The sequence below is a fragment of the Macadamia integrifolia genome, chromosome 13 (genome assembly GCF_013358625.1).
Source record: "Macadamia integrifolia cultivar HAES 741 chromosome 13, SCU_Mint_v3, whole genome shotgun sequence".
NCBI classification, from domain to species: Eukaryota; Viridiplantae; Streptophyta; class Magnoliopsida; order Proteales; family Proteaceae; genus Macadamia; species Macadamia integrifolia.
In genome coordinates, this window is record NC_056569.1 from 2,085,610 (window position 1) to 2,102,638 (window position 17,029).

The 17,029-nt window shown below is 38.2% G+C and overlaps 2 protein-coding genes across 2 annotated transcripts; one reads left to right on the top strand and one right to left on the bottom strand.

The window, feature by feature from the left end:
* The first annotated feature begins 407 nt into the window (after positions 1–407).
* On the top strand, positions 408–3,614 carry LOC122060105 (choline-phosphate cytidylyltransferase 1-like). Its single transcript, XM_042623274.1, has 8 exons — positions 408–671; positions 1,394–1,507; positions 1,768–1,863; positions 2,199–2,241; positions 2,333–2,488; positions 2,634–2,714; positions 2,994–3,104; positions 3,192–3,614. The coding sequence occupies exons 1-8, from the start codon at positions 544–546 to the stop codon at positions 3,366–3,368; spliced, it is 906 nt and encodes a 301-aa protein (XP_042479208.1). The 5' UTR covers positions 408–543; the 3' UTR covers positions 3,369–3,614.
* A 1,180-nt stretch (positions 3,615–4,794) lies between these two features.
* Positions 4,795–16,872, bottom strand: LOC122060104 (protein HESO1-like). The gene is made up of 8 exons (XM_042623272.1): positions 16,668–16,872; positions 14,588–14,764; positions 11,624–11,808; positions 11,279–11,374; positions 8,463–8,508; positions 6,348–6,454; positions 6,044–6,145; positions 4,795–5,939 (listed from the first exon to the last, which is right to left on the bottom strand). The coding sequence occupies exons 1-8, from the start codon at positions 16,786–16,788 to the stop codon at positions 5,253–5,255; spliced, it is 1,521 nt and encodes a 506-aa protein (XP_042479206.1). The 5' UTR covers positions 16,789–16,872; the 3' UTR covers positions 4,795–5,252.
* Between the last annotated feature and the right edge of the window lie 157 nt (positions 16,873–17,029).

Genomic DNA, 17,029 nt, shown 5'->3' on the forward strand with positions numbered 1-17,029 from the left:
TGCATCAACAAAAGCAAAATACGAATCATATCCGATAAAATAGTAATTTTCTATTGATTTTCTTATGTATACATATAAAACTGAAACCGAAGGAGAACAAAACTTCATGGTTTGGTTTTGGATTGACTTAATAAAAAATAGAAACTGATTCCGCCCGACCGAAAACGGTGCGGGCGAATCAGTTGACACCCTTCTGCCAGCCAAACACTCCCTAGATAACCCAAGGGAAGATGCTCATTCCCTTTCTGGATAAAGCTAGGGAATCTCAGAGATGAGAAATTGTGAAGTGTGACCCATAGACTACGTACATTGCGTATTGACCAATTGTGTCTGGCGGATCCATCCATTTGGACGCTCCAGATTGCTTAAAGTTCAAATCAATCTGCGTAATGTTTATATTTAAAATACTGCCGGAACGATCGGATATTTTTGAAAGAAAGAAACAGAGCAAAATCGGTGAGAACTGAGAAGGGAAAGGGAAACAACACCTAGAGAGAGAGAACGCGGCAGCGAAGTCTCACAGTCAGGGGGGAGAGACAGAGAATGGAGAATCAAAACGAGACGAATGGTGGTGAGGCAGAGGCCAACAAGCCCGTGCGTGTTTACGCTGATGGAATCTATGATCTCTTCCACTTCGGTCATGCTCGCTCCCTTGAGCAGGCCAAGAAACTGTAAGGATCTAACCCATCTTGAATTCTCATTTTTTTATTATTCTCTTGGTTTTCTAGTTCTGAGTGGATTCTTGATTTGTTTCATTTACATGAGTCTTTTAATTCATGTTTTGCTTTTTGATTTATATGGTCTCGTGGGTTCCTCTTTCTCTTTGGAGGGGGTTCTGGATGTTTCTGCTGGTTTCATCTCTCTACCTATCTCTCTCGGTCTTTAAAAAAAAAAAAGGTTTTTTTTTTTTTTTTTGCTTGTGGGGAGGGGAAGAGTTCTCTCTCGGTTATTGTCTATCAGAAAACTTTATTTTTGGATGCCCTCTGTTTATCTTTTGCGAATTGCGATTATGGTAATATGTAGAAATGTCAATTTTGTCATGTAAGAAGCCAACCCTGGTGCACAAACAATTTTGTGTATAGTTAGTAGTATAAATCATTTAGATTCTGTGTAAATTGGGGGGGGGGGTAATCTTATTAAGATTCCCATACTCCTTTGGGATCATCTGTTTACAAGGATCCCCTTATTTGCTGCAACAAATCTAGTCATAAAGGATTTATGTTGGGTCATTGATCTTCCCAAATTGTACTCTGTTACCCCTTTCCCCTTGAAATTGATGTCCTCCATTAAATCTTAAACATTCATTTGCATTACTTTGGATGTTTTTTTACATGCATTATGGTACCCTGAAGTTGATCAACATCTACTCTTATTTTGAACTTGTAAAATCTAGGTTCCCGAATACCTACCTACTTGTTGGATGCTGCAATGATGAGACCACTCACAAGTATAAAGGCAAAACTGTCATGACCGAATCTGAGCGCTATGAATCTCTTCGCCACTGCAGGTTTGTTTGTGTATGCTAGTCTACCTCTTGTTAATAAAATTTTGGGAGTGAATATTGATTTTAGTAAGAAGGGGTCAATTCTCAAGTTGTAATTAATATTCCCGAAGTTTTTTTCTTTTCAGATGAGCAAATTTAGGCAAGGTATGTATGTCTCCCCCCCACCCCCCCTTCTTTTCCTCCTCCTCATTTCCTTTCTTTACCTTTTTCATGCCATTCTGGAAATCCTGGAGCATGAGTGTTTTGCCTCTTTTTTGATGCAGATGGGTTGATGAGGTTATTCCTGATGCTCCCTGGGTGATGACACAAGAGTTCCTTGACAAGCATAAAATTGATTATGTGGCTCACGATTCTCTTCCGTAAGGTTAATCAGCCCATATACACTCCATCATACATAATAGTTCTGTGGTTTGATGCTAGTGTTTTTAAGAAATAAAGAATGTCAAGTTGTTCTCATTGTTTTCCTGTTTTTCAGTTATTAGAAATCCCATAAGAATCCTTTTCCTGCTTTCCTTCAAGTAAAAATCAAATTCCTTCACTCTTGTTTTTCTGCAATCATACATGAGTTCATTCCTTCCCCCTCCCCCTCCCCCTATTTCTTTTGGTTTTCCAACTACAGTTAAATTGAACAGCCCTTGCTCTTCTGTCATCATATATAGCTAATTACATCTTGCTTGGTATGAAACTTATGCAGTTATGCTGATGCAAGTGGAGCTGGAAAGGATGTCTATGAATTTGTAAGTTTCAAGTTACCAACTTGGATTCATCATTTGAATCATTTTCCGTCTCTCTCATGTATCATATGTTGTTCAAACATTGTGTTGCCAGGTTAAATCCATTGGCAAGTTCAAGGAAACCAAGCGGACCAAGGGGATCTCTACATCAGATATTATAATGAGGATCCTCAAGGATTATAACCAGTATGTGATGCGGAACTTGGCCCGTGGATATTCAAGGAAGGAACTGGGAGTTAGTTATGTGAAGGTTTGACTTTGTCCATGTGTCTGTAATTTATGCCTTCAAATCAGTGTCAGACTTGGTGATGTATGCCATTCTAGAAATCATTACCAACTCTTTGTCCTCCTTGAGCGAGGGAACTGATATTCTTCTTGCTATCTCTTATCATTAGGAGAAGCGGCTGAGAGTGAATATGGGTTTAAGGAAACTACAGGAGAAAGTGAAGCAACAACAAGAAAAAGTTGGTGAAAAGGTACGTCTAACTTTATATATTTATAATGTAGAAATGCCAAAAGTTTTTGGTTTATACACGGTGGTGAGATGCTGAGCAACCAGGGTTAATTATATTGGTGAACAATTGGTAGATGAAGGATGTAACCATATCTAGTCTGGAAGACCATTTATTCCATTCGATAGCATCAAATCAATCAAGTCTTTAATTTTTCCATCTGTAATGGGGAACTGCTTTCTTAATTTCATGATTGATGGCCAGTAGAGAATGTAATGGTGGTCTCTTTCCCTGATTATACAGATACAAACTGTGGCAAAAACTGCTCGAATGCATCGTAATATCTGGGTGGAGAATGCAGATAGTTGGGTCGCTGGTTTCCTCGAGATGTTTGAGGAAGGTTGCCACAAAATGGTTAGTTCCTTATATGTGCAGCAGTTATCAGAGTTCCAGATTTCCTTTCCAATTAATTGTTATGACACTTGTTCGTTTTTAAATCAGGGAACAGCTATCAGAGACCATATTCAAGAGCGATTGAAGGGACAGCAGGCAAGGGGGCTCATGTATCTGCCAGATGATGATAAAGATGAGGATGGGGATGAGTATGACTATGAAGAATACTACGATGATGATGAGAATGGAGAAGAAGAAGAAGGAGAAGAAGAAGAAGAAAAATAGGAATACTATGATGAAAACGATGAAAAAGAAGACAAAAAGTAGGGAGGTTCCTCCCTAGCATACAATAGGTGATAATATTATGTTGGTATCTGTGGTGGTGTTATGTAAAAAGAATCTACTAGTATAGTTAGAAAGGATTACAGAAGCAGTGAGATCAAAGTCTGTTTGCTGAGACCATCATGGAGTTCAACTTTGAGAGTTAAAAAGAAAAATTAGAAAAGAAATTCCTTACAACTTCTTTCTTCATCATGGATATCTTGTTGCACTGTTGAAGCAGAAATATTATCCCTGCTGAGTGTTGCTTGTGCTTGCCGACAACCTTAACATTAGATCGCGTTTGGTATGCATTCTTGGAATGCATTCTAAGTTGAATATTCATTCTTAAGTTGATTATGCGTTCTGAGATGATAAAAGGTAAACAGTTGATTTTATCATCCAGTGTACTGGCTGTTACCTCCCTCCTCCCCTTTTTACCCATCTAAAGAAAAAAAGAAGATAGCATCAAAGGGGGGCCAAGAAAAAAACCTGAGATGGCACTTACTGTTTACTGTGTCTCACTGTTATAGGAAGGGAAGTTCTAAAGCAGGACAGTAACCTGTTTTGGATTCTCTTCTAAAGCAGGACAGTAACCTGTTTTGGATTCTCTCACAGTCAACTGGATGATGAATTGCTCATCTGAAGGTAACCGTGAGTATTACTGTTTACGCTCTTGGATTTGAAAGTAAGCAAGTGTAAGACTAAACTGCATAACGAGAGGCGCAGGCTGGCAGCCATGGAAGAGGAGGGTAGGATGAGGAAAAAAGTGTACTCTCAATAACCAGGTGCCCCTAGCTTCAAGAACAAATTTATTTCTAACCGTCACACGTCAGCAAACTGTGTTTAAGCTAAAACTCAACATTTAGGCAGGGGATCTTGGGATCTACTTGTCTACAAAACTTGGGCCTCATATTCCAATTGCCTAAAATATGACTTTTTTTAACCAGAGCATGCCAAAATACAACCTTCGGATGAGTAAGTAGGTTGCACTGAGAATGATGAGTAACACCTTGATTGGATAGTACCCGCTGGAAGAAGTAAAATAAGCTTTTGCACTGTACATTAACAGGGAAAGAAGATATTGTCAAGATTTTATCTATAATCAGAACAAAGATGCGTATAGCATATACTTCTATATCTTTCTCTTTAATGGGAATTAGGTCATCTATAAGTCACGCATTGCATACCAAACAATTTGAAACAAAGCAGAAAATGTAAGAACATAAAAGAAGGGCAGGTGTTTTCTGTCCGAAAGCTCCCCCTGCACCCAGATAGTGGCATGCACCCCTAGGAGGGGTAGGGGTGGTCATTTCACCCCATGTCTGTAGCGCAGGGGTTGCACTCAGACAGTAAACTTTGTCCCAGAAAAGAATCAGCATAATAATGAAAATGATGCTCCCCAACCATCTTGCTTCATGATCACCTATAATGACAAAAGAATGTACAAATCCATTGCTTGCTATGGACCAAGACTTAAAAAACATGCACAGCTGAACGCAGTTTGACAGCATTATATCCAGTTGGAGTCATTTTCAAACATCACCTCATCTTGTAGAGGTTAACCCTAGAGGTTTCCACCATTGACTGGCATCTCTCCCTAGAGGATTTGTACATGTTTTTCCAAGTAAACAAGGGTGCATTTCTCTATCAGTCAAGTTGGTCTTTGTGGAGATGATGTCCATGAGTGAGTGTACACCCACCGACAGGGAAGAGATCATTGACTCAATGACGATTTGGCATCAGAACTGGATCTCAGGGAAACTAACCATGTCCATGCAGATTGAATGGCCCCCTATCCTGGTTGTGGTAGAGCTGGGGTTGGACAAGTGTCACATGCTGCGAGTTCACTCATTGGGATTTATATTTTGCAAATCCCTCAAACCGGGGGCTCTGTTGCAATCCTCCATATGACGGTGGAACAGAAGGGCTGTACAAAGGACCACCTGACCATACAGAACCAGAAGGCATTCGCTCTGATCTGTACGCATATTCTTGAGCATGTCTTACATATGGCAGTTCATTGTCAAGCATGGGATTCATATTTTTCTGCAATCCTCCACCATATGGAGGTGGAACAGAAGCAATGTGCGAAGGACCACCTGACCGCACAAAACCAGAAGGCACTTGCTCTGATCTGTACCCATGTTCTTGAGCTACAACCGGAGGATGTTGATTATGAATAGGTTGAATCTGAGAAGCAACATCCCATGGAATCCAACCATGTGGTTTCAATTCTCCTACTGAAACTCCTTCAAACCGCATCTTCTTTGTTGGGATGGGGTCGAAGGGGGGTGGCAGCATTACAGGATCGGAGAAGGGAAAGCTTCTCTTAAGATCCACAGCAGCACCACTTTTCAGAGTAGAATAATGTTTAGGCCCAAAAAAGAGTCCTTCTAAATTGGGTGCTTGAATTCTACCATTCATGAAGACTGAAAGGTCATGAAGAGATGTGTGGATGCACTTGTAGATTTTCTGGGCCCCTTCCTTTCCAACTGACCTTGCAACATTCTGAGACCTATCAGTGAAATCCTCCACCTGGGAGAAATAAAAAGCAAACAAAATATGTGTTGTTCGTCAAAGTTACTTCAAGTGACGTGCATTGGTATGATAAATTCAGTCCAGTAGTCCAGTAAAGTTACATTTATATAGCCAACTTTAGAATCCCATGTTTTAGATATCCAACATCCTTCATACGTACTTGCACAAAGACCTTCAGGCCATAGTGTCTCAACCGATACCAGCTGCAGTCACAAAAGCCGCCATGAGAAAGGTTAAAAGAGTTTCACTTTAATATATTCTCTGTCCTCCCAATGGAAGGAAAACTAAAGTATATACCATCTGATAAAAATGGTTTCATTTTTGAGCAAATGTGAATTGTTGCATCATCCATTCTGTTTTTGTTTTCCATTCCAGTATCATCTGATGAGAAGGAAAAAACATTACCTTAGTCAACAGAGTCAGAAAGAGTTCAGCTAAAGATTCTTTATTTCTTTCACCATATCTCAGAAAACCATGGACCAATTTCATCACACATTCAGGATCAGTGCCATCTGAAAATGCCAATGCCAAATAGGTCTTAAGATCATATTAATCAACATATTTATTCATTTTCAACATCAAAGAAGAAGAAAAGTCACAGTTGAGATGCGATTTTGTTAACATCGATAGTTACCCATTAAAAATGTCTTCCTTAAAAGTAATTGATTCTATAAGCTTCTACAAATAATTTTATGGGCATGTTTTCCCAGACTGACATTAAGGTAAGAATCTTCTTGAAGGGCACCAAGATCTGCCAAGTGGCAGGTCAAAGGGGCTGAAAATCTTTGGACAGGTAGACCCCAAGGCCCCTGCTCACATGTCAAGTTTAAGGCCAAATGGAGTTCGCCAAGTGACAAAGCATTGAAAATTCAGGAGACATCCAGAACTTCAGAGTACCAGAGAGCATGCATGTCAATACATAACTGAAATTTTAAATGTGCCAATCCAGACATTTCCTTTCATATCCAACAGTCTGATTTTTCACATCACTCTTCCACATGGCAAAACTTAAGCCCATCAAGGAGATTCTTTCCCTGACGACCATAATGATTAAGTAAATGAACCAACTGGAAAACAAATCTTAGACTCAAATTAAGGGAAAATTAAATATAAAAATATACAAGGCTTGGGACAAAAGAAATCTATAACATGGGTAGTTTTGTTATACAGAAATACCAAGACTTTTAGGCAGTTAATGACCATGTGCATGAGGCTTCAAAAGCTAGAGGCCATAGGGAGTTATCGAGCCTGTGAATGGAATATCAGAAGTTGGGCTTCTAAAAGAGTTCGAAGCCCAAAAAAGTGTCAACCCGCCTTCGAACCAACAGTTCAAGCTTTGATTCATAAACTTGTGAATTCTTTCCATTTGAAAACATATTTGTGCACGTATAGCATAGTAAATGCCAACAGTATTGAGAAATAAATGCTGAGGGTCCTCTTTCCCCACTTTCAAATCTTCATGTTGCAAAAGATAAAGAAAAAAATGTAGTAACACAAGTAGATCTAAGAAAAACTAAAGCAGAGGAAAACCTTTTTTCTAGGGTGGGTTGTTTTTTTTTTGGGGGGGGGGGGGGAGCTTGTTGGATCAAACAAGTGGTCCCTTGTTGGTCCAAAAATGACAGTCAACACCCAAAACAAGGATTGGGTCATCAATGATTGCATTACTTTCTTTAGAAATTATTATGAGGAAGAAGAGTTTAACTATGAAAACTACTTTGATGCAAATGGTTTAAAGAGCCACTATTTATTAAGTTTGGGACAGATCTATATGAGTTAGAAAAAACATTGGGTTAGTATCCAAAGTAAACTTCAATTCAAAATTAGATAGAGTATATCCCTACTGCAGCTCAGTATAAGATTTTGATGCTCAAAATATTGGAAAAGCTCATTTTTATTCAAGCACACAGGATTTCTAATCAGTCAGAACTCAGACCCCTTCATAAATCCCTATAGGTCAATCAGCATGTCACTGGTACAGGTGAAGTCAATCACTGTGAATGTGCATCATGAACCAAGATTTAGTTCCACACTAAGTTATGAAGAAAGATTTCCAGTGTCATGGTACCAAGGTGAGTCCCATGGCTTTGGCAAGCCACCTTGACTGCTTGACACTTAAGGTGATGCCTAGCTGAGGTCAAGGAAGCCAAGGCATGGGCCATATCTTACATGCCAGACCATATTTCCCAGATATTTGTGATCTTAAGCGTAAATTTATCTATAATGTAGGGTTACAAAGGTTAAAATACAGAAGATAAGATGGTCAAAAGTGAGATTATGGAAGCATAGACTAGAAATTAGAAATGATGACAATTTATAAAAAGTGAAGAGCAAGATCATCAGGTTTTGGGTCTGGGCATGTTGGCACACAGCGACTAGTAGCCTTGGACCTCAAGAACTCTTGTCATCATGGCGTCGCCTAGATATTTCAATATAATTGTTACAGAATTACTTGCATTCATATAGATAAATATGGAAAAAAAATTTCTCAGTTTCTTGTATACATTTCCAAAGGTTACTTACGTTTAAATAGGTCACGAAATGCAGGTAAAATAGGAGGGTTGCGAGTCTGCATAAATAGAAAAAAAGAACATCAGGAGGGAGAGGAGTTTATCTCCTACTATAAAATTATTACTCTAAAATGACGGGTACAGTTAACCCACAAATAAATTTCATCAAATCAATTCTCATTCATGATTACAGACACGAAGACAACACACTGACTATCTTCAGGGTCACTAATATTCTGTGGACAAATTGCCACATCCGTGGATGCTGAGACACCTCACACCTCACACCTCACACCTCACACCTCACACCTCACACCTCACACCTCTCACCTCTCACCTCTCACCTCTCACCTCTCACCTCTCACCTCTCCTAGACTTGTCAAGTCAATGGACCTTGCTGCTAGGATGTGAACCACTGGTAGGTGGGCAAGGCAGTATTTTAGGCTTATTAGTGGTAAAATAGTTTGAGGAATATGGGCATTTACATATTACAATAAAGAAAGGGACTCATATGTAAATAAAAAAAAATTATGGACAGAGCAGTAGAAGAATATATCATCCCTTGCATACGATTGTAAGATCCAAAACTTTCATCGTCAAGATTTGGTAATTAAGACAAGAGGCTCCGGCATCAACCAGTTAGGTAGCTCTACCTCTTCCTTTTTATTCTTCTTCTCCCAGCTTCTTCTCCTTCCTTCACCTCTTTCACCTCCTCTTCATTCTTCTTTTACTTCCTTCACTTCCTCTTCTTCCTTCTTCTCCACCTCCTCCTTGCTGCTTCTTCTCTCCTCTACCTGCTCTTCTTTCTTCTTCTTCTTCCTCCACCTCCTCAGCCCCCTCTTCCTTCTTCTTCTTCCTCTGCTGCTGCTGTGGCGGTGGAGGTGACAGTGTTGCTGCTTCCTCCCTCCCTATTTTCCACTTTCCCCCTAGTTATCCCCTTCCGCCCCCACCACCCCCACCCCCATAACCTTGATGGTTCAATTCAATGCTTCAAAGCTTGTTTGATTGCTAAGGGATACACTCAGACATATTGAGTTGACTATTTTAAACCTGCTCCCCTATTGCTCGTCCAAATTATGTGAAAGTTTTGATCTCTTTGGTTGTTGACCTTGATTGGACATTTTTTCAATTAGACATCAAGAATGCCTTTCTATATGGTGATTTGCATAAGGCTTATATGGATCAACATCTGGGTATGTTGCTCAGGGAGAATGCTCAGAAAGCTTGTAGGTTGAACAAAACTATATATGGGTTGAAACAGTCTCTGAGAGCATGGTTTGATAAATTTAGCAGAACTACTTTTGGTTGTGGCTTTTCTCAATGTTAAATCATCCTAAAGTTATTGTGATGGTGGTTTATGTTGATGATACTATTGTTTCCACTAATGACTTGTTTGCAATTGAACATGTTAAATATTACTTAAAGCAACACTTCCAGATGAAAGATTTGAGCACTCTTAAATATTTTCTCAGCATTGAAGTTCTTCGAAGAAAGAAAGAAAGAAAGGGCTTAGTTTATCTCAACAGAAGTATCTTCTTGACCTTTTGAGTGAGATAGGAATGTCATGCTTTAAGCTTTTAGATACTACTATGGACCCTAATGTTAAACTTGAAGCATCTGATAACAAATAATTTGTACACAAACATGAGTATTGAAGATTACTCAGTAAACTTACATATCTTACTATTACCTGACCTCCTTTGCTAATGTGTGATTCGTTAGTTTATGGAGACACCTAAGCTGGTTTATTGGGAGGAAGCATGTCTTACACTGCAATATCTCAAGGGTACTCTAGGGAAAAGTCTTATTTATCAGCACAATGAACACACTAATATAATTGATTATTCTGAAACTGATTAGGCTGGTGCTGATGGTGATCATAGACAGGCCATTGTACCTTTGTCAAGGGTAATCTTGTTACATGGAGGAGTAAAAAGCAAACTACAACAACCCATTCTAGTGCTAAAGCTGAATATAGAGCAATGGCTAAAACTGCAACTGAGTTGCTATGGCTTATATCCTTTGTTCAAGAGTTTTGTTTTCTGACCAGCAAACCAATGGACATGTTTTGTGTTAACCATACAACTATTTATATTTCCAGTAATACAGTTTTTCATGAGAGGGATAAAACATATTGAAGAGGATTGTCATTTTGTTTGGGATGGCAATGATGAAAAAGTTGGTTTACATCCATTTGTCAACTCTACTAATCAACTTGGAGACCAAAGCCTTTTTTCAAAATGTAGTTCTCCAAGGGTGTTCCAAGCTGGGCATGGGTGGTATTAATGTAAAGTCTCTTTGTTATTCCAATCTTCACTTAAGTCGGCTCTACTTGTGGACCTAGTCTTTGGTTGTAACTTGCTTTGATGATTGATATATATAGTGTTGATGTATACATTGACATTGTCCTTCCCTAACAGTTTGAGCTTTTAGGTGAAACGGTAGTGAACATGGTATCAGAGCATAGAGGTCAAGTGTTCAACTTTGGGGAAGTGTATTGGAAGAGTTGATGTATGCATTGACGCTGCCTTTCCCTGACAGTTTGAGCTTTTAGGTGAAACGGTAGCGAGAAGAAATAGATTCCCCCATCCCACAGTTTGAGTATTCTGCTCACTACTCAAACCGTAGGCCATGTTCTCTTGTCTTCTCTCTTCTCTTATCTCCTCAATTTGTTATCTCCAAGTTTTCAGGTTCGGTTATTGTTACAATCACCTTGTAGTTTAGCTTTTCCTTCTACTAAATTCTTGTCATCGATAAAAGAAAAATAAATAAAGGAAAAAATTCATATTAATCAAAGGAATACCACTATTGTAAAAGAAAAATACGAACCTGCAAATGAAACGCAACTAATAATGTTATGGATAAGGAGTTCAGAGTGCGATCTTTTGAGCTGTTAATGTCATGTGCTTTTGCCCATGCTTTCATCTGCTCAGAATAAAAAGAGGACAGAGGCATTAATTCATGTCCATGAATGCACAGAAACCAATGGAATAGATATGAGTACAAACAAGTTTATATGAAGAATCATTTAATGACTACTCAAATCTTCCAGTACCCTTTGAGAAGATACAATTTCAACTACGACCGTGCCAATGAAAGCTTTAGAAAGGTCAAGCTATTGTTATGAACAAATAAACCTGCTAATCTAAAAATTTGATCAAAGAAAATAATTACCAAACAACTTAGTTTCTGAAATCTTTCATCAATTGCAGCAATAATGTGAATAATCTGGGACTTGAGAATGCCATCCTTGTTTTCAACTGAAATATCACACTCAATTCCAGTTCCATGATCCACCACTTTCAGAATAGGCACCCTAGCTCTCAAGATGGGTTGGACACAGGAAACATGCCCTTTACCTGCAACATAGGAACAATGATTTAAAGGCTATACTGCCACAACAGATGCACTTTATTGGACAAAGGTCCAGAAAGAACGAATCCCTTGAGACCTGCACAGTTCATAGCTGGGCAATATAGGATTGAGACTCTAAAATTTCAACAAGTCAAAATTGCCCACATCATTAAAGAAACCCACATAAGCACTATCCTAGAATAACTTGTTTAAGTATCTGATAAGGATGCAGACAATTTGTAAGATGTCCAGCTAAAGTTGGGTCAGGGGGAGAACACTATTATATCATTAGTGATACATTTATCCTAAAATAGTAACAGATTTTGTTTCTTGATTCTACATAATTCAACATAAGATGGGTTGTGCTATGGATTCTCTTTATGAGCCCCTTTCATAACAATGACGTAGAGACATTCTTGGAAATACGAATTTGAAATTATTCAATCTCCCTGAATTAGAAATTATGGAAGATGGTTTTGTGTGGTAATACTTTTGTTTATCATCTTAATGACCTCATGTTTCATATGTTGTTATATCTGTTTTAATTATCATCCAAATAAAGTAATTATGCTCCACTTTTCATGTGCCACGGAATTACTTGGTTTTTTTTAGGTAGACTTAACATGATTGGATTCTCCCACAAGGAGGGGTAGAAAAAATAAGTGGAAGCCAGATCAATAAAGCATGAAAAGTTCAGGTGATTTCATCTCATATTATTACATGAAAACTTGTAAATAGAGAAGGGGCAGTTTGATCAATATGCTTTAAAGACGATGTTTCTTTATGATTTTGTTTTTTCTTCCTAGACGTAAGGTGCATGAACACATTTTTGCTTATGTGGTTAGAAATGCTTGAACTTCTACCTTGTTGTTTTTGTAATATTATACTTTTACATTTATATGATCAGTGAATTGGCACTTCCCAAAGAAAAGGGAGAAAGTTAATAAACTTGAGGAAACATAGGAGTTCCAGCAATAGGTGACTATTAACTGGTTGAGGAAAGGTCAATTGAGATCATAGTTGTCACGGCGTCTAGGTGACCCAAGGCATTGGAGAGGGCCTGGATGCAAGGTGACCAAGGCGCCGACATAGGTGACCAAGGCATTGCCCTAACAACTATGATTGAGATGGCTTCAAAATGTACAACGATGACCAGCAAGTGTAGTGGTAGGAAGGAGTGATGTGAGACAAATTGAAGGAGGTAAGAAGACAGGTAAAGGTGGAAGATGACCAGGGTTGATGGGGTGAGCCAGGATATGAGTGTTTATGAGCGAACTACTGACATAACGTTAAATAGAGTTGCATGCCCAACCAGGATTCATGTGTCCAAACCCATATGCTTGGGATATGGTAATCTTGAGTTGATTCTTAGAAGCTAAACCCATACTCTAAAGTTATGAGGGCAATTTCACATAGTTTCATGTTAGTAATTAGATGACAGTACCAATGATGCAGATTAACAACCAAAATAGGCTTGTTTTATTAGGAATAAGCCTAGGGTTGGGTTGTATATGTGTTGGGCCTTCAGTCCATGTGGTTTGGAGTGTATTTGGCCACTTTTTTTGGTCTAAAAGAGGGGCTCTAAGATTGAGTACAGGATTACTAGTTAGTTTACTTTTTTTCGTTAGTTTCCTTTTTAGTTGGGCTGTGATGGGGTTCACTAGTTTCATTATTTAGTTTCTAAAATAAGTAATTACTATTTTATGTAAGCTTCTAATTTTTCAAGTTTCTATTTTCAGTTTTAGTAACTAGGTTTTTATTTTACTGGTTTCCTATTTCAGTTTTTGGAAACTAAAATTAGTTTCTATTTTATGTAACCCCCATCATTATTATAAATAAAGAAGAGGGCTCCCATTAAGCCTCGAACGATTTATGAATGAAAAAAAGAAGCTTGCTGCTATGTCTCTGCTCGGACTGCTGTGTGTTTGATCACAGTGGAAGGGAGTGGTGTTTGATCCATTCGACTCCTTGCGGTGGGAAGCCCGGGAGGATCTACTACAAGTGTTTTCTTCTTCTTCAAGTATTCTTCTTTCCTTTTCAAGATTATACTATGGTTCTACAGACAGGTAATAGATCTGAACTTTCTTATTTCTGGTTCTGGAATTCCCAGATTTCTCCTACTCGACCCTTCACTGATCTGGACAACCAGCCACTTGATGGATCTCCAATTTTGGTCGATTGTTAGGCCAAGTAAGAGGGTGGTTCGACCCTAGTTTGGACTGAATCAGACCTGGGGTTTTATTGCTATGATAATTTTCCCTATTCTGTCCGATTCTAATTAGTTCAGTTTCTGTCCAGAATTTTGGTTCGATTTGTCCCGAAAATTGCTTAGTGTTTGCTGGCCTTTTCCTCATTAATTTATTCTCTTTAAGTTGGTGATTCAAGCCCTAACTTCCCGATTATCATTCAGTTACAGATTTCTGAATTTCTGAGATCGATTGGTCTGTTTGAGTTTCTTCTGTCTGTGGTGTTTTATTATTGTTTGTGGGCTGTTACGATCCTATTCCTACTTCTAGTTAGCCCTGTCATCTGGTGTATCGTCTGATCTCCTAATCACCAATTTCTGGGTTTGGAATTTTTGATCGCAAGGTACTGTTTTACTCCTTTGTGCTGGTCTGTTGATTGCTACCGATATTTGGGTAATTATGGTTGTTCTTTGGTTTACAAGTTCCTGTTGTTTGGGGTCTAGTTTGAGCTTTCAAATCTAGTCCTACATTAACCAATATAAAGATTATGCAATATCTACAACAAGAAACAGTAACCAGAACAACATTAGGAATTTACTTTGAAAAGAATACAAGCGTCTGGCAAACTTTCTGAGGGTTTGAATCTTTTTCTCTCGGGGAAATTCGACCATATCGTTGCTCAAATTAATAGATAAATCCAGATCACTTTCAGCACTGAACATATCCATTAAGAAAGACCCAAAAGGTTGCACAACAGGAAATTCACCGTGATTACCTGAAAGAATACATGAATATAATCACAGTAAGAAATCAGCAAATAACGGAAGCAGAAATAAACAGGAACAAACATTGAAGGAAGCCCCAATCACATTATTTAGGATGTGAAACAAAACGCTATATGATTTTAAGTCAACCAATACTGACTCTTGTTAGACGAGTATAGGTATGTCAAATAAATCATGATATAAGCATTAGCAGTAGCTAACTGAACGTAGACTAAGGTGAAGTAACATGAAAAAAAAAAAGAAGCCAGAATTAGATTACACCAACTTTCCTAACACAATCCCTAAAGTTGATCGACCAAGGGTAAGATGGGTCAACAAGGATGCAGGGAACAAAAGCTAGCAGCAGAAATCGAATCAAGTCAAAAATCCAATAACAGAAATGAAAATAGAAAACAATAAAGCCCATGCTTGCAATAGAGGGGGGGAAAAAGTTTTCTATTGAAAAAAACGAATTCCATAACAAAAAAATCCAACTTGCATCATTTTAATTTCCTACTTCCACAAGGAAAAAAAAATGCGTTAGCTTTTAGGACTCTCACCACCTTGATTTGGGTCTCTAATTAATAACTTAGGTTCTGTAGTCTGCCATAAATAAATAAAATACTTGCAGTTAAAGCCCTGACTCCTAAAGAATTTCTAAATTGACACAACTTTCAATGAATTAGATCCTACACATCTCTCCTCTTGTTTCAACCACTTACATCACCCATAGCTATAAAGGATTCCCATCTGTCCTTAGATTTGTATCTGCAATAAAATCAATCACATACCTACCCATAAGCTATAGTTCCATCTTTTTCAGCTGTTTTGACTTTTGAAGAAAGAGAGAAACATTAATTCTTCGATGAAAGAAAGATATAAATTTTCAACCCATTGTCTTTAACTGTGCACATTTTTATTTAACTTTAGGGGAGGTGTTTCCTGTAGGGGAATGTGGTCTCTGCACGTGCACGGGGGCCAATGGAAGTGCACGAGGAAACATCAACAAGAGCATCATCATTCATTTCATGGGGGGAGGGCAACTATGTCGCTGCACCATGTGTCTGGGCGCAGAGGCCACACTCCCCCATAGAAACCATTTTCCCTCAATGTTATTTTTCTTTGAATAGAAATTACATACAAATCCATACATGCTTTTTTTTTTGCTAACTACAAGTATCTAGGCGTTCGGCTTGACTAGTCCCGCGAGACCATACTGACCCCACAACAGCATGGACCGGGTTATACCGGGATTGACTGAGAACCATTCAACTTTCACCGAAAGCAGTGAAGATCACTAAACACCTCTGTGTTAGTGGCCCCAAGTAGGTAAGAGGAGTCGAACTCAAAACCACACTAAACACCGAAATCCATACATGCTCAACCTAGAGCATGAAAAACAAATGCTAAGAAATAAAAAATTAAGAAAAAATTTAGCCAAGTTTTAAATTTCCAACTGAACTGTAAAATGATAAGGCATCAACAAGATTAAAGTGGAATTGAATCCTTCCACTGTATTTTACTAGAGTCGTACAACTTACAAGAAAAATTTCCAAAACTGTTTGGCTATTCAAGAATCTCCTTGACTGACTTATAAGAATCATGTCGATTCAAATTATTTTTAACAGTTAACAGATCCACATTTTAAATATACATTGTAAAATTAAAATCTAAGACAAATCCAGTAGGATTAAATCCTTTCATCTATAATTGCACTATAACCATAGGATTCAAATCCTAAAAGTGCTATTTCCATAGCAATAGCATTACTTTGACCTAGTATTTAATTCAGAAATAAAGCTCCAGCTACTATACAGGAGCATAATAATTCACTCATAAAGCAGGTCCAAAAATTAGGTGCCAGAAAAAAAGGCAACAGAGAACTGCTTAAGAAGCCAAGTATTAAAACCTTACCATATACCTCCCTTGCCATCAAATTAAAAACACGAACCAATTCTCTCCTGTGATCATAATCGCTTGGTCTGGGAGACTGAACATGATAAACATCATAAAGAAGAGCCTCAAGTGCAGACATACATGCTGGAGCAAATTTGATATTTTTTGATCCCTCTAGCTCAAGTACTCTTGTTATGTTGAGCGTACCTAGAAGAAACAAAGAAATTTGGGGGTGTCAAATAAGCAGTAAAGGTAAAGAGTACCTTTTATCATTTAATAGGACAACTAAGTGGACAAAGCCAATATAAGATAGAAAGAAAAGCTTAAAAAAACAGCCTTGGAGCTTAGTATCATATTTAAAAAAAAAAAAAAAAAAAAAA

What these genes read in the sequence shown, in the direction of transcription:
- LOC122060105 (XM_042623274.1), top strand. Translation starts at nt 544, where the DNA reads ATGGAGAATCAAAACGAGACGAATGGTGGTGAGGCAGAGGCCAACAAG. An exon ending in GTGGCTCACGATTCTCTTCC is followed by an intron (nt 1,864 to 2,198) that starts GTAAGGTTAATC and finishes AAACTTATGCAG; the next exon opens with TTATGCTGATGCAAGTGGAG. An exon ending in TGGGAGTTAGTTATGTGAAG is followed by an intron (nt 2,489 to 2,633) that starts GTTTGACTTTGT and finishes TCTTATCATTAG; the next exon opens with GAGAAGCGGCTGAGAGTGAA.
- LOC122060104 (XM_042623272.1), bottom strand. Translation starts at nt 16,788, where the DNA reads ATGTCTGCACTTGAGGCTCTTCTTTATGATGTTTATCATGTTCAGTCT. An exon ending in TTCTGACTCTGTTGACTAAG is followed by an intron (nt 6,146 to 6,347) that starts GTAATGTTTTTT and finishes TTGTGACTGCAG; the next exon opens with CTGGTATCGGTTGAGACACT. An exon ending in CTAAAGTTGGCTATATAAAT is followed by an intron (nt 5,940 to 6,043) that starts GTAACTTTACTG and finishes TATTTCTCCCAG; the next exon opens with GTGGAGGATTTCACTGATAG.